The sequence below is a fragment of the Syngnathus scovelli genome, chromosome 16, assembly GCF_024217435.2.
Source record: "Syngnathus scovelli strain Florida chromosome 16, RoL_Ssco_1.2, whole genome shotgun sequence".
Classification (NCBI taxonomy): domain Eukaryota; kingdom Metazoa; phylum Chordata; class Actinopteri; order Syngnathiformes; family Syngnathidae; genus Syngnathus; species Syngnathus scovelli.
In genome coordinates this window covers 4,556,381-4,581,716 of record NC_090862.1, presented here as the reverse complement: position 1 = coordinate 4,581,716, position 25,336 = coordinate 4,556,381, and the positions used below count along the sequence as shown (strand labels likewise).

The following is a 25,336-nucleotide window of genomic DNA, read 5'->3' as shown; positions in this document are numbered from 1 at the left end:
CTCAGACAATTTGAGGTTCTAATTACAAGTATTACAAAGAAGAACCAATTTGCACAGAGGAAAGCAAGCTAAGGAGCGTGCCCAAGGGAAGCAAACAAGCTCGGACTCTCTAACAAATATTATAATTATTCAGTAGAAGATATTTTCCTGCGCAATTGCTTTTACCCTGCTATTTGGTGAAAAATGTTTTGCCTCATAATTTCCAAATTATGTAATCATACTATTCCAGTTACGAATAAGAATCTAAATAAGATTAAAAATCCATTCATCAACAATGTCAGATATGAACGTTTGCGCTTTCTCCCGAGCGATGAGGTCTTCCGAATTCAGAAGCCAAGACAGAGGCGACCTCAGTTCCCTCCCCAGGATCCCAATAAGAGTGACGATACCTCGAATGAATGTGCCGATCATCTGCGTGTGGGGGTTGCGTCGTTTATGGCTTTATGACAGTCTTTTGGTGTTGCAGCCACACAGACGCCCCTCTCCTTTAAACTCCAGCGAGCAACCGAGGAGACACATATTTTAAACACATGCGGGTTCATCTTCTCCTTCCCCCCTCACTTCCAACCGTTTGTAGTTTTTTCCCTCGCTCATTCTCGTTTCTTCCCATAGAAATCAATTGAAAGTGGTGATTGGCGAGGAACTGAAATTGAACAGTTTTGCAATTTGCAACAAAGCAATTGCATGGCTTCTGAAGAATCTACTCTTCCCATTTCACATCGGCCTGTATAGTAAAATTAGCAGAATGCAAGACAATCAAAGGAAACATTAATGCCGTAATTAAATCTCTTTAATAGAAATTCAAATCCAGCATTAGCGAAACAAGTGACAGCACTGAAAAAAGAGAGACATAACATTCATGAAGGGACTTTTAGAACTCCATGTTTAGGCAGGACGCTTGTCAACTTGCTGCAATCGTAGTAAATCCATATTTATCAAAAAGTGTAAACGTTGCCCTTCAATCGTAACAGGGAGTGTAAATATGACAAAGGAAATAATAATTGAAAGTATGCGCAAGATCAGAGGTGTCAAACATGCAGCTCGGGGGCTCATTTTTGGCCCTCAGGAAGATATTTCAGGACACCCTACTTGACAACAATGTTAGTACGGTGCCCAACTTTTTTGCTCTGCCCTGGGTGTTTGGCTCACTCTGCACAACGTAATTCTGAAGTGACACCAAAAGGAAAAAAAAAATAGTATCGTGTCACCCAGTCATGTGTTTCTCAAAATTTGCCATGCAATGAAATATCTGGACGAGAACAGCCAATTTTAAGAAAAAAAGGTGAAACAATATTTGTTGTCGTTGGTGCATGAGCGACTCAAGAACAGATATATAGAATCACAAAGACATAAAAAAAATTGAAATTTTAGATTTAGCCAATTGTAGTCATTCTCAAAAAAGACAAGTTACGTACAATAAATTAGAAACATTTTTTACATTCTTAAACAGCTTATTGTTTTCAAGCATTCTCCTCTGGAAAATGTCGCCATTTACAAAGAGTAAATTAAAATTTAAGAATGATTTGAGGCATGCGCAAACAATGTAAACATTTGAACCTGAAATAGGATATGTGACGCTGTGCATCAAGTGTCTGTATAAAGCGCAAAGATTTGTATTGGACAAGAGGCTCGCATTCAACACCGATGTCTTGTTTATGGTCGGCCCATAAAACTGCCAGCGCACGCCATTTAAATACGACGACACTTCAAATATCATAAAACAAGATGACCTTCTAACATGGCCTTTTTCATCAACTCTCAGATCAATAAAACTGTACATAAACCTAGTGTATGTTTTGTTGAATGATGTTGACTTATACAACCCCGAGCGATGACATTATCAGAAGAATAACAATGATACAGTGATTGAGAAATATTCTTTCAATGTATTGGCCCTTGCTTCTGTTATTTTGAAATTACTTGCATAGCAGACGGCTATCGTATCAACTGTATAAAAATAGAGAGCCTTTCCTAAAGATTATTGTTATTATTTACGTACGATTTCTTTGTTATTCTGAAATCAACTGGACTAAAACATTACAGCCCTTACATATGAAGCCAGGGAAGACACACAGCAACAAAGAGATTATTTTTGCCAACTAATAAAACATCAATAATTCATAATTTAAGGAAATGAAAAAGAAAAAATCGATAAGATCAAATTTATAACAGCTTTCCGACTTGCCCGTTGTATTTAACACTTTCAATTTGATCATTACTAAGACCAAACCGGAGAATTTGTATTAATGTGTGCCACCGGGTCCATACTAATTGAATTAGGCCATAAAAAAAAAAAAGGAAAAGATTACGTGCAAAAGATTACGGGCAATATAGTGTGTGTCCGGGTGTGTATCTGTGTTGTTAATGACCACGGGAATTACTGCTTTCAGCACCTCGTGCACGCTGATGCGAGTGACACGACAGTAAATAACAAAAAAGTGCAAGTCCAAAACAAAACAACGTCTGCCCGTGAGGATAGTGGTGTATACCCGTCAATTTCCAAGAAGATAATAAATCCAATTTACATCATGGAAGACTTGATCTCCCGTAAAGCGCGTTGCAAGGAACACAACAATCATTGGTGGGAATTCAACAGAATGGAATCAGCAGTAATGCGTTTTCTCATTTCCTTTTGAGGTTGCAGGTTATGTATAGCTAAATACATACATGGACTGACGTGTGGGGGGAGGGGGGGTGCGTGCGTGGACCGAGTCCGTCTGCATGGTAATTTTAAGTGCGTGTACAGGATCCCGTTATTTAATCCTTGGGTTGATCCTTGCTCTGCTTCTTCATTTTCATCCTCCGGTTTTGGAACCAGATCTTGACCTGCCTCTCGGTTAGATTGAGCGCTCTGGCCACTTCATGACGCCTATCGCGCGTCAGATACATGTTGAATAGGAATTCCTTCTCCAGCTCCAGCGTCTGATATTTGGTATAAGGGCATCTCTTCTTTCTGGAGGAACGTGCATGTAACCAGTTGGCGGAGGGGTCATCTGGAGGAAGAACAAAGATGCTTTTTAAAAAAATTATATTAACTAATGCTGAAAATCGATATCGAGAACTTGAAGATGGAACACATACTGCACAATAGGGGGTCACATTTCCAATAAAGATATCTGTGGTTGTTTTATTTGACACCACTTGAGGACCACTGCATCCAAATTGATGCTTCAATTAAACACATAAGTCCCAAAGTGCTTTTTAATGTCTTCCTTTTGATATCTGTCAAAATATAATGGATCATATTTTGTCATTAACAATCTTGAAAAAATAATATTAGGACCTACTGAGAAGTAGCTGCTCACTCTGATTTTTCTATTTAAAATAAAAAAAAAGTTCCTCTTTAAAAAAAAAAAATTGTAAAATAATGCAGTCTATTTGGAAATGATAAAATATTTATTAAAATAAATAAAAATAAAGTATTTTGAAGGCTAGATTAATTACTGGCAAGATGAAAGCAAGGTAAAGCATTAAAAAAAGAATTCACCTTAACAGCCAGAATGTCTTTAAACAAATTAAAACGTAATCTCCACAAAAAAAAAATCATTGAGCCCTGTTATCTTCCCTACATGTTATACTTCCCCACTTTTCCCCAACAGTTAGTTATAGTGGCCATCATCAGTTAATACATCCTCAAATCGCTGCGTAATCAATTTCCTCCAACACGGCCCAAACGTAAGCTATCGATTTCTTCTCAGGGAAAATAATGCCTCGTAGGGAGGTGAGGAGAAGATGGATGACACAACCGAGGTGTGCGGTACTTGTGTCCCTCGCTAAAGTGGGTGCTTTACAGTCGTGTATAATCACTTCTAGAACAATCCATTAGTGTGTAAGCTGTGCCACGACCGTTCTGTCATCCAGGATGACGGAACCATCTTGAGGATCCTTTTGAGGATGATAGGATAGTAAAGATTATGACCAATGGAAAAAAAAAATGTAGACAGGAAGAATATGTGGATTGGTGATGCACTAGTCCTGTCTTGAGTTTCTTGTAGTCGTCCAGCACGGACAGACACATAGATGGAAGGACTGATACTCTCATAAAGTAGCCTGCTATAGCCTTTGGCTGTGCAACATGAAAAATTCAATTGCTGACCAATGTGTCTTTTCCTGCGCGTGTCCACCATGATGAATGCAGCTTGCATGGAAACAGTGACCGCATCGCCCATCGGATTAATATCGCATCCCATCTCTCGCCTCTTTCTCCCCGCCGCTTGCAATTTCACCCTAATAGTTCCAGAAATTGACCCCCCATATATCCCAAGGCACGTTATTACATTTCTCTGTCGTATTTTTTCCCCCCTGCTCCCTCCCCTTTTGTACATTTCAGCCAACCACCAACAGCAGCACGCCAATTAATGGGGTTCTTCACCCTGTGATAACTTAATAAACTTCAGAGGTAATAATTTTTCCCAGCTCTGCCGGCAACAGTAACAGCAGTACAAAGATTGAAGTGTAATATTGGAGTTTATTCTGGATGGTTGCCCAGCACCAATAATGTGAAAATAATCTGTTCAATTTAATTAGTGTTGCTGTATTGAAAGGTAGCTTTTCTCCTTATGGTTTGCTCTACACGTATAGTGGACATTTTGAGAAGTTCTACACCTTCGGGAAATCACTAAAGCTATACCTTGACAATAAATAACACCTAGAAAAAACTACAGGGACTTTTCGGTTTATGACAGATTTGACTGATGCAATGTTATTTTGGAACACATCATAGTCTTAAAGAACAGTTTTTGCAAAAACTGACTCCAACCATCATCCAACCAAAGTCACACTTATTATATTATCGGTTTTAAACGTGCTAGAAGAATAACAACTGATATGTTCATAAAAGTATGTTCATCAAGTCGGTTTACTTTTGAATTCAGCCAAGCAGCTGCTGGCAATTGCTACGTATACGACAGTAGTGGTGACTTGCTTGCATTGCAGAAATAAAGATAATAAGCATCTTCTCCAAAATGTCAAACCGTTCCACAAACCAGGGCAAAACAGCCGCAAGTTGACCAAAGAGATCTAATGTGGGATGAATTATATTTAGATACATTATGTATAGGAAATATGTGTTTACTGTACATATGCATGTATATAAACCGTTCTGTACACTTAAAGTATTGCAAATTACTGACACTTCTGCAGGGGGCCCCATCCAGTGTGTCATTAGATATTTTGAGATCCACCAATAATAAGGCCATTTGGAAAAATAATGTAGAAAACAGAGCCATCTTTGACCTCCAACTGATGTGTTCATTGTTCAAAATTCGTAGAGGAAGCCAAAACCCAGAAGGGGGTTTAGTGAAAATGTTATTATCATAACATGGATCAAAAAGCAGACAGTGATTTAAAACCAGTCTGCCTTGAACAAATACTGTATCAAACCCAATTCAGTTTCCAGACTTTTCTTTGGTTAAGCTCCCAATACTTAATCCAACAATTTTTTTTTTTTTTTACTCGGACTAGTTAGTTGCAGGGAAAAAACAAGTGTTCATGCTGACATTCACATAATATGGACAATTTAGAGTCTTCAGTTGACTTAATATATACATGTTTTGGAAATGTGCGGGAAAGCATAGTAACCGCGCAAACATGGCAAGAAAATGAAAATTCCACAGATCAGGAAAGGTTTGCGTTGAACCCCAAATCGCATTCTGCGGAATCAAGGAATTGCCCTTTTAGACTACCAATACTACTACCACAATAAATAATAACAATAATCCTAATTATTGTAAAGCATCTAGAAAACATGACTTTGAAATTTCCCATTTTAAAATTCAATTTGTCTAATGGTCTGAATTTGTTGATTTTGTAAATACATGTAATTTGGGATAAAGACACAAATATTTGAACAAAATTATTTACGAACTCCACAGGATGAAGCTCAAAGATTCAGTCAGGTTTAAAACCATCAATAACAATAACAACACCAATAAAAATCCATTCATGGTAGTGAAAGACTTATTATTTCTAAGGACCTTATGTATATTTACTTTGTCCAAGATTTAGTGCTATAGGTGAAAGAGAGTGTGACAGACAGAAAGAACCGCAACAAACCAGGATATTACATAATACGTTGTGTATATGTATTAATTATAGATCTTAAACTAACACTACATTCTATTTTAAGAAGTTAGGGATTTATAAAGTGGCACAATGAACACCCCATTTTTTTTGGTCACAATTGGACTCGGTGTTAATAAAATCACAAAATAAACATATCAATTAGAGTCCAGTTCAATTAAAGTCATTTACACTGACTGGACCAACTATCCTATCTTGGACTTTAGTGGCTGTAATGGTTGAACAGCGCAAAGTGACTTGGGCTCTCCAGCTCTTTGTTCTTGTTTTACAGCAGCATTAAAAGCATTTACAATCGCTCTCCCCAATCATCGTGTGTCTTTCTCCAAAGTGCTATTTCCTGCCCTAATAACTTACTTTGATCTAGGCCCTCTTTGTCTTCGCTCCCCTCGCAAGAGTCGTTATTTTCTCCAAAACCCACACCGGTGATCACGGCCGGTGGCGCCGATCGGGATTCCAGGATGTATGTAGCGCTCTGCAGCTGGCCAATTTTGGGTGGAGTTTCCACACCAGGATGGCTGATCTGGGGCTCCAGTTTGACCTGGCTGCTCTGACCCCCACCCGGGAAGCAGTCGGAGCCGCGCGGCGCGCATTCCAACCACGATCGGAGGTAGCGAGTGTCCGTGGAAGGGACGTGTTGTGTCGGTATGTAAGGGTGGTAGACGGTCGGAAGACCGCTCGCGCCATGGTGGTGCGGACTGAATGGACTCCAGGGTGATGAGAAAAGCGCAGGTTTGGGCTGGAAGCTGCAGGATGGATATGACTCGGGGAGCGGATGCTCCGATGCGGCTGCCGAGCCGGGTTGTCTTCCACCCGCTGCTGCAGCGGCGGCGGAGCTGGAGCCGGAATATTGGACACTGGGAAAATGAGCCGGGGTCGGGAGTTCATCGCTGTCTTGACTTATAATAGAATCCACGTAATAGTTGCTCAGAGTCCCAGAAATAGACATTCTCGGACATTATCTGTGAAACACTACGAGTTCACTAAATGGAGAACAAGAAGATAGACATTAGGAGATTTTCTCTTTCCCTCTTCTCATCATCTGCCCTTTGCTACTTCTCTCTCGCTCTCTCTCTCTCTCTCTGCCCCCCTTCTCTGCCTCACCCGCTCTACCCCCCCGCCCCCCTTTCTTTCTTTCGAAGCAACTTGCTCGCAATAGCGAAACAAGTGTTGCAGCCTTCATTTTCAGAGAAACCGATTGGCCAATGTCGACAAAGGGTTAAAGCTTCGCTGGAGCGTAAATCAAGCCCTTTCACATCCCCCTCTAATAGATCGCCTTCTTGAATCCTGCATAGATTCCCATGTTTAGATCGTAATAGCTTCACTTGCCCGTTCATCTTATCACGGTGTAGAAAAAAAAAACTTTGGACTGAATGAGGGTGATGGTGGAAAATAAATAAGCCTATTGCGTATTTCTAAAATAATAATAATAATAGGAACAATAGCATATTTTTCCCTATTCATTTATATCCAAATAAACAGGAATGTACTCACAATACGCATTACAAATTCAACTTGACATTATAGTGGAGTTTTTTTTTTTTTGCCCACAACATTTTTTTTCTATACCCACACGTCTTCGACATTTCACATCACCATTTCAAAATCCCCTGCCATTGTTTTATTGGCACATTAACAGTCATTTTTGTTAACGAGCACCATTAAGCCAGGCCACGTGGTCATGCCCTTGCCTGCAACCCGCTACTTCAACTATTTTTTTTTTTTTTTTAGTGCGTTTAAACCATAATAAAAATCATGGCGACTGCTTAAGGTTTTATAGAGCTGATATATGACTTGCACTAGTGCAGACTGTAAACACTACTGGGAATGTTGCAGCCTTATTTCTGCTCGAGAAAGAGCACATCTCACTCAGCGGTCAGGCTGCTCCGAGTTAACAACACCTTTTGGGTGCGGGACCTCCATGGGAGTTTGCGGGAAATTAACTTCCCTGTGGAACAGATAAAAAGAAAAAAGAAGCGCACCCTTACTGAGAGTCACATTCAAGGGATGCAAGTCTGTTGTTTTGGACATGCAACAGATCGGAGCATTGAGTCGACTTGATTCTGGACTTGGTGCTGACCTCTTATTAAACGACAGTGTAAGTTATTGTTATTTCTGACACAATAACATTCTTGAATTCTTGACAGGCTGCTAATCAGTGCAGGGAATCTAATGTCTGGCTTTCATTTGCAAGCGATGCCGAGCTCTGCATCTCTCGTTGTACCATCGTGGTTATTTATTATTATTTATGAGGGTGAGGTATGCTTTCAGAACTGCAAAGGGGAATGATGGGAATCGAAGAGGGCACGCATGCCTTGGAGCAGAAGCACCAGTGGACACGCAAATAAGCTTCTTATAAGTAAGTTTCGGCTTTGATCGTTTTGAGATTTAATTCGTTGCATCTGTCCATCCAATTTAAGTTTCCACCTCGACTGGAGCTTCCAGAGAGCTAAACACATAGACATTCGAACAATTGTTCATTATTTGCCCTTATATGTGATAAGAAAATGTGCTTTTCTTTTCTGAGCGAGGAAAGAAGGTATAATGCGATCGGGAAAAAGATATTGGTCCAAAATGTACGACACGGAAGTTGGCTGCACTGCATGCTCCTCTGTCTTTGTTTTCCGTCGTGTTTATGAGCTTGGTCTCAATATTAAATATGAACTTTAGGCCTAGCAAATTCAATTTTTCATTAATCCGGGTCGTAATAGGAGTCTGAGTGAGGTGAATATATTATTATTATTATTATTATTATTATTATTATTATTATTATTATTATTATTATTATTATTATTGTTATTGTTGTTGTTGTTGTTGTTGTTGTTGTTCCGGATATGCGTCATGAATATGATTTTGAAAACAAATTTTATATAGCCAGTATTATAAAATAAAATCTTCAGCATACACGTCCGCGCCCCGCACACACACAAACGTGCATTCATGCACAACACACAATGCGCATTTATGCACACGCCCACGTTTACACACACGAACACACGCACACAATCGGAAGTGCGAAAACAATACAAAAACGAGTGAATCAATATTCAATACAAAAACGACCAGACATTCCATAAAAAAGTGGCTTGATATTACCTATACTGATTTTGATTAATAATGTCAACTTAATTATTATCGATTACAATTAATGTGCACTTTCAAACGTGTTTAAAAATGCCTGCAGTTTTTATGAAGATTTGAATGTGACACACTAAATATATAATTGAACTAATTATCGTATTTTTCTCCCGTTTTGTTACAATTTTATTTTATTAATGATGCGTGCTGGCCCAATCTCAAGACGTGGAATTATACGGCCTAAGAACAAAGACAAAAGCAGGAAAAATGATCACGGCCAATTTAGATTTTGGCATTTTGAATCAATAGCTTTGATTGCGTTGTTTTTATAGGAAGTAGCTGTCGTGAGAGTTTAGGGGCGAAAATATATTTTAGTAGGTCTGAATAAAACACACGTCCAGCTGATATACACACCCTTAAAAAATACTGTGTTAAAAATTCAATTTGGGTTAAAAATTGGACCGACCCTAGAAGCTGGGTGATTACATATATTTCTCCATTCAATAAAAATAAACGACACAACAAGTAATTAAAGATAAAGAGGCTTTAAAATTAGAAACATTAACTATACACCCACTCGTGAAAACAAAAAAAACTCCCTTAATTTTGACGTGCTCAAATGCAACCTCTTTCAACCGCTTCACGTTAAAGCAAAACTTGTTGCGGTTAAGATGTTTGGCATTATGAACATTTTAAACTACAGAATAATCGAAACAATAAACCAAGATAACGTCGTTCTAAAAAGATAATATCCTGACCCCTTTTGGTGAAAGCAAAACTGTTAAACTGATGTAATTCTTACCATTATTTCTCGGCAGCAAAATTCCCATCAGCTGCCTTTATAGGTATCAGTCACCTTCTTATTTTATTTATTTCATCGCCAAATTCAAAAGTTCACAAATAAAAGAGAGAGAGAGAGAGAGAGAGAGAGAGAGAGAGAGAGAGAGAGAGAGAGAGAGAGAGAGAGAGAGAGAGAGAGAGATCTTGATTTGACTAAAAAACAAATGACATAGCAAAGATAACACTTATCCATTACGAGGTATATGCAGCAAACGAAAATCTGTATTTGTTTTTCCTTTTTAGCGCCCCATTTATCCATGTTATTATTTAGTTGTTTTAATAACTTAATTACATGATTTCATGTTATGCAAATGACCATAATCTCAATGTACTTTGCATGATAAATTTTAATGTAATCATATTTTCAGGAGTTTATGTCCAGGATGAGGTGGCCATGGCAACCCAGAGATGGCATGGTACTGCAAGTCACTGGTGATTCTGGGTTCTATCAAAGGTTGCTTTTTAATATATTTTTTTATCTCAGCATTGTAATCTAGGTATGAAGAATTTGGCACGTATTCAAACACTGCTTGACACCAGGTTTTTTGAGCAATTACTAAAATATAATTTATTTTCTTTATGATTATTTATAATGTTGTTTACGTTCATGCTGGTATCAAAATTATATTTTTTACTGCGTTAAGATTGAGAAGAATTTTGTTTTAATTAATAATATCAGGAGGAAGTAGTTGTTGAAGTGGATCCGGGTCATGACCCGCAAAGAGGCGGGATTTTGCGGCCGGTGGGTCCCCAGATGCAATCCAAGGAGAAAGCAACGGCGTCGTTCCATCTCTTTCTCTTTTCCACCTGCTCATACAGGTCAGTAAATGGTATATAAAGTCCCGCTACCTCTTTTTATGATGTTATATTTAAATTTATGGCTATCGGTTGAGTGCTAGAGCAGCGGTGTTAACTCTTGTCTTTTTTGTCGTTTGTGTCGACGCCATTTTGTATGACGCGCATCTAAACAAACAAGACATTTGTTGCCACGAATGACACTTTCAGTGAAGTATTTTTTTAGTGTTATACTGTGAGTCAGTATGATTTAATAACACAATATGTTATGAGATTATGACGACATTCAGGGAGAATTTTAATTTATATAGGGAATTAATATTTTGTTTTGAAAACTTGAACATGGTGAGACATACACATGAATTTGAGAATGCACCTAGAAAATTGTGTAGTTGAAAAGAAATGTACCGAAATGATGTTTTTTATATGTAGTGTGTTTAATAAAACAACCAGAGATGGAATCTGGGGAGACAGCAGTGCCCATCGTCCCATCTCTTTCTCCTTTCCACCTGCTCATACAGGTAAAAAATTACGGTAATCATCGCCTTCTCTCTGTGCTAAGCTAGCGGCAAAACACTGCAAAAGCTTCTCATGGAAACTTCACTGTCTTCTACCTCTGATTTAAGCACAGTTACATTGTCGTACAAACCACACCGATAATTCTCTAAATTAATAAATCCAGATATTTGGTGACTCGGAATCAGTTTCTTCAAGTTAATTTGTGGACTCTAAATCTAACACACTGATATATTGGTCTATTTTTTTCCCAGAGACAGTTTTAGTAAGTTCTCCACATGGAGTTGATTCGGATTCACACAGCATGTGTTTAAAATTGTGCTATTGATTTCATTACGTTCCATTGAATGGTTTTGTTTGAATCTACCTAATTAAATTTGTGGTTAAATTAGATGAAATTTAAAGCCTTTCTATTAGATTAATTGTCACTTTGTTTCCTTTTTTTTTTTTCCTGTAGTCAGTGTGAGTGTATGCTCCGCCATTATTCCCAATTTGACAATATCCCAACGATGAAGCTTGCAAAACCAGAAGGTTCAGAACCTGAGAAGTTCTTTGTGGTGGACTCACCCCAACAACATTGCCCACCTTCGCATTTTATGATTAAGGAAGCATGTGCATGTCTTTGACGGGAAGAGTTTTGTGGATAGGCGTAGGAGCAAATACAGGAGTCGGGATGCAAAAGCAGCCCAAGTCCCCATCCCATCAATGATTACAAACATGACTCTGTCTTTCTTCAAAATGGAAAATTGATTGCAGGCTCTGTTGAGGCTGTCTCCTGCCATATTTCACTGCTGCGCTCCAATTAAAACCATACGTTTCTCAGTGTCTGAATGCGGGGCTGAAGGCCAAGTAGCACAAACCTTGATGTACTTAGAGGAACATATTTATTATCTTCTAAAGGAATGCACCGCAGCTCGCTACACAAATCATTCTAGTGATGATGAAATGATGATCACAAGGTCACAAGAGGTTAAGAAAGAGTTGAGTCTTGACTTGAGGAAGCTAGTTCAAAAGAGAGCATCTATTTTTAACACATGGCATGATAAAAATGTGCACAGTGTGCTTGTTTATGATTAGCTTTCCATATTTTTATTTTTATCAATCTACATGAATATATTCCCGTTTGAAATCACTTGCTAAATAATACTAAATCATAGTGATTTCACCCATTCTCATGTTCAAATATGGTAATTATTTTCGTCACAGTATGATACTAATTGTCTGTTCCTCCACCACAGTTAGTCTGCAAATTTGGCATTTTAGCCTCCGCTAGCAGTTTTGACTTCAATTATCTCAGAAAGTAAAAATGCCACAAGCTTTTACACATATGCAGACAATTAAAGATGTATTCAATATGTGGAATATTATGTCATATTGAAACAAGCACACAATGCTATTGGAGTACAGTAATTCAAAAGTAGTAAGTAAAAGTATTCAAGTTACATTATTTTGATATTATGGCAATTGGATTAAGTTACTAATTACATATTTTAACAAGTAACTGTTAACTGTACCGGAGTACATTTTAAAAGAAACCCTGCTAACCCTTACCATCAGGATAAAGGTGTTGTGAACGCGGCATATAAACAAAGAAGTATTATATCGACTTGTTGCAGTTCACCTTTAGTGCCTGCAGGTGACGCTGTTGTGTAATTTACAGCTTCTAGCTGTAACTGAGAATTTCATATTGTTAGACAAAGCCAGTTATTCATAATGGAATGAGATTGTATCTCTTGAGTTATCTGATTCCAACACAAATATTTAGCATATTTTACCAGAAGATGAAACTTATAACATTTTACAAAATTAGGAATCAAACTGCCTGAGTCACAGCTGCCACAGTGGAGAGCCAGCGGGCGAAGAGTAAGCGAGAGGAGACAGACAGACATTGTAATTCATGTTCTTTCTGTAATTGGAAACACATACATGCTCACACACACACACACACTCGGAATGGTATAGTTGCTACCATGACAACTGGGCCCATGTTTGTAATAAAGTTTTACAACACTGAAGGCACCTTCAATTCCCTTTACTTCCGTGTGTGTGTGCGTGCACGCGTTCGTTGCATATTTTAGTCCAGGGTCAGGCAACATCTGGTCCTCAAGTCCCTACAGAATAAGCTATGACTGCTCCTTTCCCCCATAAACAATATAATAAATGTATATTTTGTCACAGATTATAGAACTTGGTCATCTAGGATTTTCTGGGTTGCTACATAGTGTGAGTTGCAGAGACACCGGAGAGACGATCTACATCCTTTTTTTTTTTTTTAGTCCGGTTATTTTTTTAGTTTACTTTTTGCAATTATTTTTTTATTTATGTTTATTTATGTTTATGATTGTCAATCTTTGCCAACAATATTAAATATACGTCAATTGTTAGTAATACAAACTGTCTTGTTTTTAAATCAACATTCAGGCCCTTAACATCGTATTTTAATGCTGATGGAATGACAATCAGTGTGATCTAAAATTTCTGGGCAGATTTTAACTGCAGTGTCAATTTATTGGCACTAGAGGGCGCCAAAATACAGGAAATAAATACAATAAATATACTGCTATGCATTGCCAAACATTCACCAGAGGGTGGCAGTACAACACCACATAAAAAACAAAAACAAACCCCAAGAGACGACGAATGAATTGCTTTATGTTCTATCATTTTAATCAAGTTTAACACGAGTAATTTATGAATCTACACCAGATGTACAATTCCTAGCGGTTTTAATTGAAATGCCGCGATGTCTTCAAGGCGCACCAAGCGTGAGCCTTGGGTGTTTTACACTTGTATAATTCACCATCCTCTTTTATTGCCCCAAGACTGGCGATTAAAGTCTACTGAACACACGCTGGCTGCCTATCAGCCGACCTTGGTTCTATAAAAGAAGATGTCCATGAAAAACGATAAGTCATATCTTCAGGGAGATGAAGAGAAGAAGCCCACACAAACCTCAAAGTGATCAAGTTTTTACTCAGAGGTCTATAAAATCCAGTACCATACCCCAAGCTATTCACTTTGGCTCCCTACCCTGTGTCTCGTCATGTAAATATGCCAGTATGGAAGAATGCAAAAACTGTCAGTGATTGCATGACAGAATTGATCTACAAGTAGTGTTTGCTGCATTAAATTAGTTTTTTTTAGTAATATTTGCGGAATTAAATGTGGTCCAGTGTGTGGGGGTTCATCTTCATATCATTTCATATCTACAGAAAAGCAATTTGGTAGGAGGTTGAATACGATGGATGGACGGACTGATGGATTGATTGATTGATTTGCTTTTACTCAGCTCTTAGGTCTTGTTTTTCCATCTGGTAAGAGTGCATGGCCCGGTTTATATCAACCCAAAATCAGATAAGTAAAACTAGATCATTTACTGAGTAAACAAGTAAGTAAAAACAACTAGGCAAAGCCTCATTAGGCTAAGTGGGGGCTCAGCCTGATAGCATAACGGTGATCATAAAAACCTGAAATAGAATTCAGCACAGCTTTGCCGGAGGAAATTCTGACCCTAAACAATGGTTGGGAGAAAATGTTCACACAAAAAAGAGTAAACTGAAGCAACTTGTGGAAAATCATGTTGAAACTAAAAGCCATACCGCTGCTATTTGATAGAAGAAAATGAGTTACCAATTCAGGAGGGGGAAAAAAATCAATATGTAGTTTTTCGCAGTGACATTTAAAAAGATTAATTCACTACAAATTTTTGAACATTTTGCAATTTTGTGATTCCCTCACTCATATTATTAACAATAAGTGCTTTCTCATTTGTCTTTCAATCATAACACCAACACATATAATATGTTAGCCTGGTACAAAACGCGAGAAGAAAAGCACAACGCTTCCGATAACACCCCCTTGTGCAGGAGCCATTCTGACTGTTTAGCTCTTTATTTTACGAGTTTGGCAAACGTTCAATGTGTCTGTCAACACGGGACCTGCTTCCACATTCATTCAATACGGTCGCCTTGGCATCAACCATTGGATGAATGTATTGTGTCAAGGTGGGTGCTCCGCCTCGCGACAACATGCGGGGATGGCTATTTGTTGATGATACCAGTTTGTTCTCTTAAAGAGGACGTCAACCTAAAAATGTTCTTTGGAATATCATGTTTTTTGCAGCCCAATTAGTCGAAACACTGTTCTGATTTATGTTTTGTTTGTTGAATATGAATTGAACAGGCAAAATCCACTTGTTTTTATGCATCTCAGATGGGGGCGGCCATTTTTCCACTTGCCAGGTCTCGGGTCACAAACAATCATGGCTTGGCTTCATAAAACTGGTGAGGATATAAATGGGTGAATTTTGCTGCTTAACTCATATTCCACAAACGCAATATTAATCAAAATGCCATGTTTAGACACGTACATCTTATTGTAAAGAAAATGTATTTATATTTATTTGTGAATATGCAAATTTCACTTGGAATTGTGTTTTGTATAGTAAGGATAACAACTTTGTCTATGTTGTCTTATTTTAAATAGCTTACACTGGAAATCAGTTATCTCAGAAGTCAATTTAGTGCTCAATGTAAGTCACTTTATTTACAATATCTAGTACACCCAAAGAAAAAACTTTTGGTGAGCATAATGAAATTATTTCCACCAAATTAAAATGTTTTCATTTAGGAAGATATCATTTTGTTGAACCAACTAATTGAAAACATGTTGCCCCAGCAAACGGCAGGAATGCCAAATTTTGCACCAGGTATCAGCCCACACCTGTTGATGTCTCAGCAAAAAAAAAAAAAATTGACAAAATTATATTCATAGAATATCACGGCGGGTGTGTTTGCGCTTTGAAGACAGCCAGGGTCCGGTGTCCTTGTCATTGCCCTTTTGTCCCCCACCCCTGTAGCCCCTCCAGGCCATTCCACATCATTCCAGACTAGACATGGGCCAGACTACTAAGAGTTTACAAGCTGTCTGTCTGTCTCAAGTTCAACAGCAAAGTCCAACCTGGGAAACAAAAAGACAGTTTGCAATGCAGACAAAAGAGGAGGGGTGCTGTGGGGGAAAAGGTGGTAAAATAGTAGGGTGTGTGTGCGTGCGTGTGTGTGTGTGCACATACGCACGTGCAAGAAGGCAGTGGTCACTGGTGGACATGAACTTGAGAAAAAAAAACATCTCATAGTGCTGCATTCCTCTTCTAAAGCATGAAGTATACTCAAGGGACCTGGTTCTCGGGGCAATGATTAGAATAGAATAGAATAGAATAGAATAGAATAGAATAGAATAGAATAGAATAGAATAGAATAGAATAGAATAGAATAGAAATGTTTTTGAAGATTGCTCCACGGTGAAGTGATTCAAGGTGGAAAGAAGAAAGCAGACCATCTGGACTGTATACTGACAATAAAAGTCCTGGTTTATAAGTTGTACAGTCAGCCACTAGGTTCCACATTTTACAACACTGACATCAGCCAACAGATGTGCTCCTTGTAATGAAATGGCCCTTATTCAATAAATTTGCATATTTGACTCTAAATCATCGCTCTGGTGTAATTATTTAATCAAAATGGGTTTTCGTTGTGGAAGCGTGAGTTGTCTGGAGTAATTCTTTGTGGAAAATGTGTAGAGAGCAATGCAGATTTTTATTTATTTCGGTTTTGCTTGTGATGACAGAAGCTTATCTGTAATGACTTGGGCATTGGAAGGGTCCATAGTTCAAGTAATATTGTGAACATATGAAAATTCTATAAAATGGTTTTTGGAAAAAGGCTATAGTCTGATTACTGCACCCTTACAAATGTTAGGTTGAAAACAACCCAATTTGGGTGAAAAATTTAGCAAAACAACCCATTCTTTTCTACAAAACAGCCCAATAATGTGGTTATTTTTTGTCAAACAAACCAAAGCTGGGTCAAATTTCCAAAATTTTAACCTAATAGTTTTAAGGGAATTAACACCATCATTTGAAATGAAATGGAAAAAAATATTTAATGCATCCCATTCCCTACATTGAATCCCTAAATTGAATCTCACACTGTTTTGTTTTGTTTTTTTGCAGAACAACAAAAATTGGGTCAAATTGAGCTAACTTCCCGAGTTGGTCCAATTTTTAATCTATCAGGTATAAAAATGCATAATTTTTCTAATTGCACGAACGTGTTTGCCGCGCATCGCGTATTTATGATAGACTCGTGCCTTGGCAACACAATTCACTGCCACCTGCTTTCATAAACGAGATTTACATTAAATTAGAAAAGTAACAGTTTTACCCTTTGCACTTTCAGTGCTATTGGTAGTAAGTCCTTTATCAATAAATTGTTAAACGTGAGGTCACAAAAAAAGGCAAACTAACTTGTTAACTTGCCGTCTTTACTAATATATTTTAAATACTATATAGGCTTCATTCAAAACGCGCTGTGAGTATAAAGTACAGTTCATTTGAACTGCTTAAGTGATTTAAAATCCACTGTAACTCTTAAATTACCGATTCGGAGCTGCCAATGTCGTGTGACTAATTATTTCCACAAACAGGGACGCCTGCTTGCCGCAGCGTAATTGCTATATTATTATTATTATTATATATTCATAGTCTCTCAAAATGCGTTTTTATTCGTCTTATTGCATATACAAAATTTAAATGACGCAAAAGACCAAGCATGCCCGCTGCAAGAATAAATTCATTATCACCTGATGTGTTCCGCAATGCGAGCTATGTTGCAGATTTTTTTTCCCAGTCCTCCTCATCATTCTCTACTATTTAGACAAGGCGCAGAAAGATCTTTATGGGCCAAGAACTTCCGTCAGTATTGTTGGTTTTAAGGGCGGACGGAGACTGCGTTGTAAAGAGTGTCAACATGCAGAAGCGCACGCACACCGCCAAGTTCGATGCTGATGTTGGACACTGCGACCCCCCACGCATTTTCTGTTTTCAACATTTTCGGATCATGCTTATAGAAAATAGACATTGCACATTTTTGTTTGCTTAGATTTTATCAAATTAGCTGGACACGTCTAGGAAATAAAAGCTTTAGTCTTAATAAGGAGCGATATACCCACGTAAAAACATTTTTAATGGATGGAAAACAAAGCAGTAAAGTTTTCTTACGTTCTCTTTCTTAATCGTAAAATACTTAACATTTATTTGAGCTAAAATTAAAATGTGGCCAAATCAAAGTACAAAAATTAAGCAATTTCCTGCTCGTTCCCCCACCCGCGTATATGTTGGGCCTACTACGCAGGCCCTTAACGCGTAAAAACACTTGAAAAAAAATATTATTGTATTATTTTTATTAATTAAGATCATCGTGAGCATTTTATGTGGGGACATGTCGAGGAAATTATGATGCATGACAAGATGAAAGACAAATTTTGTGTGAGTGCGCGTGCGTAAGAGCGCGCGCCTGCGCAATACACCAGTAAATACATATTTCTTGTTAAATGGACAGAGACCCCTCTACTGAATTTATATTGGTGGCTGTTTATTGTGAAGGTCAAGGGCAAACCTATCTCGGTCCTTATTCTGTGCAATTTTATTTATTCCTATATTATTTTCTGTGTGCAACGGACATCTTTGATATTGACCTAAAGTTTGTTTAAAAAAAAATGTTTACTGTCGCCCTCACTTTTGATTTTCCAACTTACTTGACTTTTATCGATTTGATATGTGCGTGCGTGTAAAAGTACTTTTTACATCATGGTGGATGCTAATATTTATGAAATTGTGACAAATTAATTAGAAACAAGAAAAACAGCAGCTTTGCTTTTGCGATACATTTTATTGTATATATTTTATTGTCATGCTTATACATATTTAAATGAAGAAATGTTCAAAACAAGGTTTTATTCACATATTTGTACAGTATCAACAGTCTACTGTTCCGGTATAGCTTATCCAAATGATGTCTTATCAGCACTTTCAAGTGGCAATACAAGCAACAGCTGCTATTACCGGAGCTACGTGCAGATTGGGACATTAAAATATGAAATTCTATGTATCGTTTAAAATGCACTGAAGACTGAATTTAAAAAATCCCATATATGAAATGTGAGCGCGTTATAAACAAGCTGTGGAGGGATAGCACTTGATAGCCTTTAAGCTACAGACAAGCAAATTAAAACAGAGCAGTCAGTTCAATTTATGTCATATTTACAAAATGCCTGCAATTGGATTTGGTTTATTCATTTCATTTTTTTAAATCTTTTTTTCCATATACAAGATGCATATATGCGTCTGAGAGGAGATCAGTCACGGATTGATCATCAAAAACGTCATCTCGTGTCAGGTTTATGCGAACACTAATTCCCCCATGGTCCAAACGAGTAGATTGCTAAGGCGTAGAGCTTTTCACTTTAGTCACAAACTTCTTCTCCTTTACCCTCCTGTTCTGGAACCAGATGGTGATCTGCCTCTCCGAAAGATTAGTTGCAGCCGAAATCTTCCTCCTCTTGTCCTTTGTGATGAATTTGTTGGCAGCATATTCTTTCTCTAGCTCTTTAAGCTGCACCTTTGTGTAAGGTATCCGCTTCTTTCTGCCTCGGCGAAAAGGGGAACATTCTTGCTGGTGGGCAACCACATCTGATAACAAGTAGAAAAGGGGACACGATAAGAAACATTTTTCCACATCACGATGCTAAAATGAATCATCAAGTTATTTTCTGAAATACTTCCAGTTCATTTAGTTTACTTAATTAACCCTTATTTATCCAGGTAAAGCAAAATGGAGAACAGGTCTCCTTTGCGATGCCCACCGAGCAGTAGACAGCACCACAAATCAATATGGTTATTGGGTAATGGTAGCCTATATATTTATATAAATGTAACCTGTATTAAGGGGGGGGGGGCATATTTACAGCAAAATCTAATTATGGTTGCAATTTAAGCATGTTGTGTTGCATGCATTTGTTGCAGGTTTTTTTTCATATAATATTTTATATAGATATGAATATACATACATACATATACTATATGAATGTTATATATATATATATATATATATATATATATATATATATATATATATATATATATATATATATATATATATATATTCCCTTTAAATATCTTTTTGGACAAATCAATTGTTTACCAAACAATAACAAATTACAGATTTATCCAAGAAAAAGAGAGAGAGAGGGAGAAAGTGAAAAAGAGAAAAAGAAAGACTACACTCATGATAGACGTAGGCCTGATCAAATTGAGTTTTTAAAGTCATTAAATTTTAAAACCCCGGATAACAGCTGTTTAAATGATACAAGAATATTATGATTTAAAATAAATGAGCAAACTTAAACATAAACTGTCTGATTGAAACCTATATTGATAAATTCTAAAAGAGCATGTTAATAAAATACTAATTGCAGACGTACTTTTTTGTTTTGTACTATCGTTGTAAAATGATACATGAAAAAGAGCATTTAGCCTACATACGAATTAACGATGAGCCAATTAATGAAATATTACCAGCCAAAGCGGACTTCCAGAGATGTCCCTGCCCCTGGTCTTTGGAACAGTACATCTGTCCCCCCCAGCCGTTGGTGAGAGCCCATGGCTGGTAGCTGTCCATGGGGAGGAGGGTCTCATGGCGCGGCTCACCAGTACCCAGCGTTTGGACCACGGACACATCCAGGTAGCTTGCCATGGACTGGTATGGACTTGGGTAACCATGGTAAAAGGCGAACTCCTTTGGCCTGTGGTTCGGGTATTCATCGGAGTTCACGGTGGTGTCCATGTATTGAGAGCTGAGCGCGGCTCCAGCAGCCTGCGTGCACGATTTGACAGGACCACGCCCCATCCTACACGGATAGTAGCCGCTACCAAAGTAGCCGTAAGGTAAAGCAGGAGCTGCAGAAGTGCTCTGGTGTGGAACGCTCGCTGCTGGACACGGTCCCGCCGCGCACGTTTTCACCGACGATACAGATGCATCACCGGGGACTGACATCGAGACGTCCATGGTGGAGTAGCCCGCTGAAGAATGCATTAACCCCGAAGGATGGCCGCCTAGTGCAGCCGCGGCTGCCGAATGAGCCATTAAGTTGCGACACTGGTTGACTGCATTGGCGGTAGCAAAGTTCCCGCTGCTCACCAGCCCTTCCATGTTCTTGTTAAACTCGTCCAGATTATTGTCATAAACAAACATTACCGTTTCCGCTGACCAGCAAGGGTTTAGCATCAAGCAGCCTGTCATATGAACTCTTTTCCGCCGTTCTGGTTAGTGCGCGCATCGAGGTAAAGGCGCATGTGTCTGCTCCTGCACAACCAAGGCACACATGAGGATTAGTATTGCCCTCACGCACACAGTCATTGCATGCGTGACGCGTATTCCTTGCAGACTCCCAAGGAAAAGAGTAACTAGCCGGTCATCCGGTTTCATATCTTGACGCAAACCGCCTTTAGAGGAGATTATATGAGGGTGGTCGAGCGTCCATTGGATGAGCCAGAGCGATCACGTGATAGGAAGAACTACAAAAAAAAAAGGCGATGTTTTCGGGATTGTCACTCAAGGAAAATATTTTTATAGGAGCTAGAGCAAGCACCGGAAGAATATGAACATGTGTTGGAAACGATTCCACGTGTGTCTGATCTGTCTTTGTCTCATGTAATCCATACAAGGTCTACCTGGATGCAGCCAACAACAAAAAAAAGCGAGACAGCTTTTGCGCTTTGCGTTAAAATGCGCATTGCAGCAATGCAAACCACGAGCTGCAGTGGTTTTAGATCATTATGACTGTTTGGAACAATACAAAGCAGATGAAACCGTTATCGCGGGTATTATTCACAAGATAGCAGTATCAATATTTAATTTGATTTATTGTAGTCAAACTAGTCACCAACTGAGATATGAATCTCATTTGCAAGGCCGACAACTCGCCATATGTGATGGGAAAATCAAAGTGATGATAGTGTGTCTTGTTATACATCATTATAAAATAGATCAAGTTTCGTACGTAGCTTGAGAATATAAGTAGTATGAAGAATGGAATGACGTGTTTGCATTTTCACTCATTTAAAAAGTATTTTAAAAAGAAAAAAAAAATAGTCCCAGCATTGTTCATTCAACAATTGGTCGTAGGATTTGTATATTAAAAAAAAAAAAATGCATGATCAGGTCCAAAAGGCAAAAGTCGGACTGCGTCTCTCTTTAATTCCTCATATGTATAACGCATATGATTGGTTACTTTTCTTTGTCTTACCTGTCTCATTATTTTTTTGCAATTTGATTTTCCTGCTCCCTTTAGGAGACAAAAACAATATCAAGGTAAAGGGAAAAAAAAATACAGAACAAAAGATCTTGCCATTTTCATGACGTTATTTCTTAATAAAGTACAATATAGGGATGAGTAAATCCCATTTTACTTTCATTAGCACATGCACAAGCGCGCCAGAGGCCACACACAGAAGTCACATTTAGTGCTCTCCTGCAGTGTGGTCCGCACCCCAGACGTTTCCTCAGAGGTTCAAGGTCAAGTTTGACGCAAGGAAAAGGGGGGCAGGAGGGTTTGCAGACAGATGTATTGAGCTCAAGTTCAAGGCCACCGCCATCTCAAAGCTTTATGTGTCCGTGCGTGAGTTTATGTCCAAGGGATCGGAACGCGCGCGCGCGTGCGTGCGTGCGTCCTTACAAGAGGAAACCAGGAAAGCGCCATGCTGCCTCAATGATTGTCACCACACGGCCTAATATATCCCGTATCAAGACGAACACTCCATCATAACCAGCAAATCGTTTGTAAACTTTCGTTTTTCGTCTATCGAGAAGAATTCTAAACATTAACGATTCTTACCAGTTTTAAAATACGACAATAAAGACTTCTGTGAGTCAACTCACGTATAATTAAGACGCGCAGTTTTTTTTCTCAATTCAATTACGTGTGACGGCAGGAAGAAATTTTGTTAGAGTATCACTTCGATTAAAATGTGTTTTCCAGATTAATAGCATTGCGTTTCTACAATGATGGCAGTGGGAAGAGTTGTGAATTCCCCTGAAATATGAATATAAAATAGAACATTTATTTATTTATAAGGGCTTTTGAAAAATTTTACACTAGTAGTAGTATAATTGTCACCTGTTTTATCGCATGTTTACCTTTATAACACCATGACCTGAAAAATTTGAATTGTAAAATTGAATTGTTTTGTTTCATATAATCGTATCCATATTTTGTGTACAATATATACAATAATAATATACACAATCGCGAGAACCTTCCATGATTCAGTAGTCAATTGGTATTTTGATGTTTGTATATTAATTGAGGGGTTATAAATTGTTTTGTAGTTATTATTATTTATGATGTGGATGTTTATGTTTTATCCTGCTTACGTTTTTGTTTGTTAATTGCTGTACTATACGCCCTTTTTTGTGGGGGCGGATTAAAAAAAAAAAGGAGGGAACATGAATGCGCGGTTAAAAAATAGAAAAAGACGCAGTGGACTGTTAAGCAAGGACGGCACCAGAAAGATACATGAAGACGAGGTGCAAAAACATTTAAGGATTACAGTACTAACAGAGTTGAGCGAAATCATGAGGAAATCTGAGGATATAGCTAATTGTGGAAATTCAACATTTTGACCACAGGCAATAAATAAAATACCTCACATAACTAAGGGGCAGAAAATCATTATTTTTTAATCAAAGCAGTTTTGTTTCACTATACTTTCCTTTCACTGAAGCGCGCGCGTGTGTGTTTTAAACTCCAACTGCGTCACTCCTGCATTGTCTGAGAAAAGATGATATGCCTTTATTTTTTTATTATTATTTATATCCTCACTTGGGTAATTGATTGAATTACAGCGGTTATAATTTAAGAAATTTAAAAAGAACAAACGCATTATAGTAGATTACTGTAGAGCCATGCAAAATACAGAAAAACATTAATCATAATAATTTTCTAAAACTACACATCGTATTTGGTATCAGGGTTCGTCATTGTCCAAAGCTGCAGAGACAAAAACGTAAAAAGTCGCAAATGATAACTTGGATTTGCTGCTACACCCGTCAGGGCCAAATACTGCCATTTTAGAATTTATATACCTTCATCCTTTGCCCTGCTCCTGCACTAGAGCGGTTAAAAATGTAACCCTGGTGGTTTGGGCCGTCTTTTATGTCCTTAACAGTGATGCGTCTTTCATAAAAGTACGTATCAATCAAAAGTAATTATGTTATTGATTATGAACTATGTTTTTTCACGCGTACACACAAATGGTGGTGCTTGAGAACATTATAATCGTATTTTTATATTGCGCAATTCGTTTGATGCTGCTGCCGCTGATGCTGTTGTTGTTGTTGTTGTTGTTGTTGTTGTTGTTGTTGTTGTTGTTGTTGTTGTTGTTGTTGTTGTTGAGATAGATAGATAGATAGATAGATAGATAGATAGATAGATAGATAGATAGATAGATAGATAGATAGATAGATAGATAGATAGATAGATAGATAGATAGATAGATAGATAGATAGATAGATAGATAGATAGATAGATAGATAGATAGATAGATAGATAGATAGATAGATAGATAGATAGATAGATGGATAGATAGATGGATAGATGGATAGATTATATTCATCCGCAATGAGATTTTATTGGAAAATAAACTAGTATATTTTTTCATCCACAAGGATACTTTATATATTCCAGGATCACACAAGACTCCATGCACTACAGTGGGTGATGAAAAATACAGCATGAGGAATGCATTAAATTTTCACTTTACAATGCACGTTATCTTAATGAAGTTGTACACCTTCCGGTAGAGAGTGGGGTCACATGGAACCTATAAAAAACACACGAGCTCATTTATGGCAGCCTTTTCTGATTTGTCATATATTACCTTCAACAGTCTTTTTTCTGAAGCGTTAGTAAATTATTTATTTACAGCATGCAACATGATAATGTAATGAATAATCAAATCTCAAATCTCTCTCTCCCTCTCCCCTTCTCCCTCCCTCCCTTTCCATCTCAAATTGACGGACCCAGTCAATTTGGCCCAACTTCCTGGGTTGGTCCCATTTTTAATCATTTTTTAAGGGTTTAGGAACGTGTCATGATGTAGACCAATTTATGAAAATTCCCATGGGATTATTTA

The 25,336-nt window shown here is 37.9% G+C and overlaps 2 protein-coding genes and 1 long non-coding RNA gene across 5 annotated transcripts; 1 reads left to right on the top strand and 2 right to left on the bottom strand.

Moving 5' to 3' along the window:
* Positions 1 to 775: 775 nt before the first annotated feature.
* hoxb9a (homeobox B9a) lies at positions 776 to 7,177 on the bottom strand. Its single transcript, XM_049744945.2, has 2 exons — positions 6,436 to 7,177; positions 776 to 2,993 (listed from the first exon to the last, which is right to left on the bottom strand). Exons 1-2 carry the CDS (start codon positions 7,025 to 7,027, stop codon positions 2,758 to 2,760), a joined length of 828 nt encoding a protein of 275 aa, XP_049600902.1. The 5' UTR covers positions 7,028 to 7,177; the 3' UTR covers positions 776 to 2,757.
* Positions 7,178 to 7,905: 728 nt separating this feature from the next.
* LOC125983578 (uncharacterized) lies at positions 7,906 to 16,795 on the top strand. Of its 3 annotated transcripts, none has more exons than XR_007486750.2 (5): positions 7,906 to 8,176; positions 8,350 to 8,437; positions 10,365 to 10,450; positions 10,676 to 10,815; positions 11,224 to 16,795. It is a non-coding gene; the product is annotated as an uncharacterized lncRNA (long non-coding RNA). The 3 variants fall into 3 exon arrangements; XR_011088359.1 differs by having other exon boundaries at positions 10,365 to 10,815; positions 11,224 to 11,312; positions 11,765 to 16,795; XR_011088358.1 differs by having other exon boundaries at positions 10,365 to 10,815.
* Positions 16,796 to 19,055: 2,260 nt separating this feature from the next.
* On the bottom strand, positions 19,056 to 21,637 carry hoxb13a (homeobox B13a). Its single transcript, XM_049744944.1, has 2 exons — positions 20,720 to 21,637; positions 19,056 to 19,834 (listed from the first exon to the last, which is right to left on the bottom strand). Exons 1-2 carry the CDS (start codon positions 21,441 to 21,443, stop codon positions 19,587 to 19,589), a joined length of 972 nt encoding a protein of 323 aa, XP_049600901.1. The 5' UTR covers positions 21,444 to 21,637; the 3' UTR covers positions 19,056 to 19,586.
* Between the last annotated feature and the right edge of the window lie 3,699 nt (positions 21,638 to 25,336).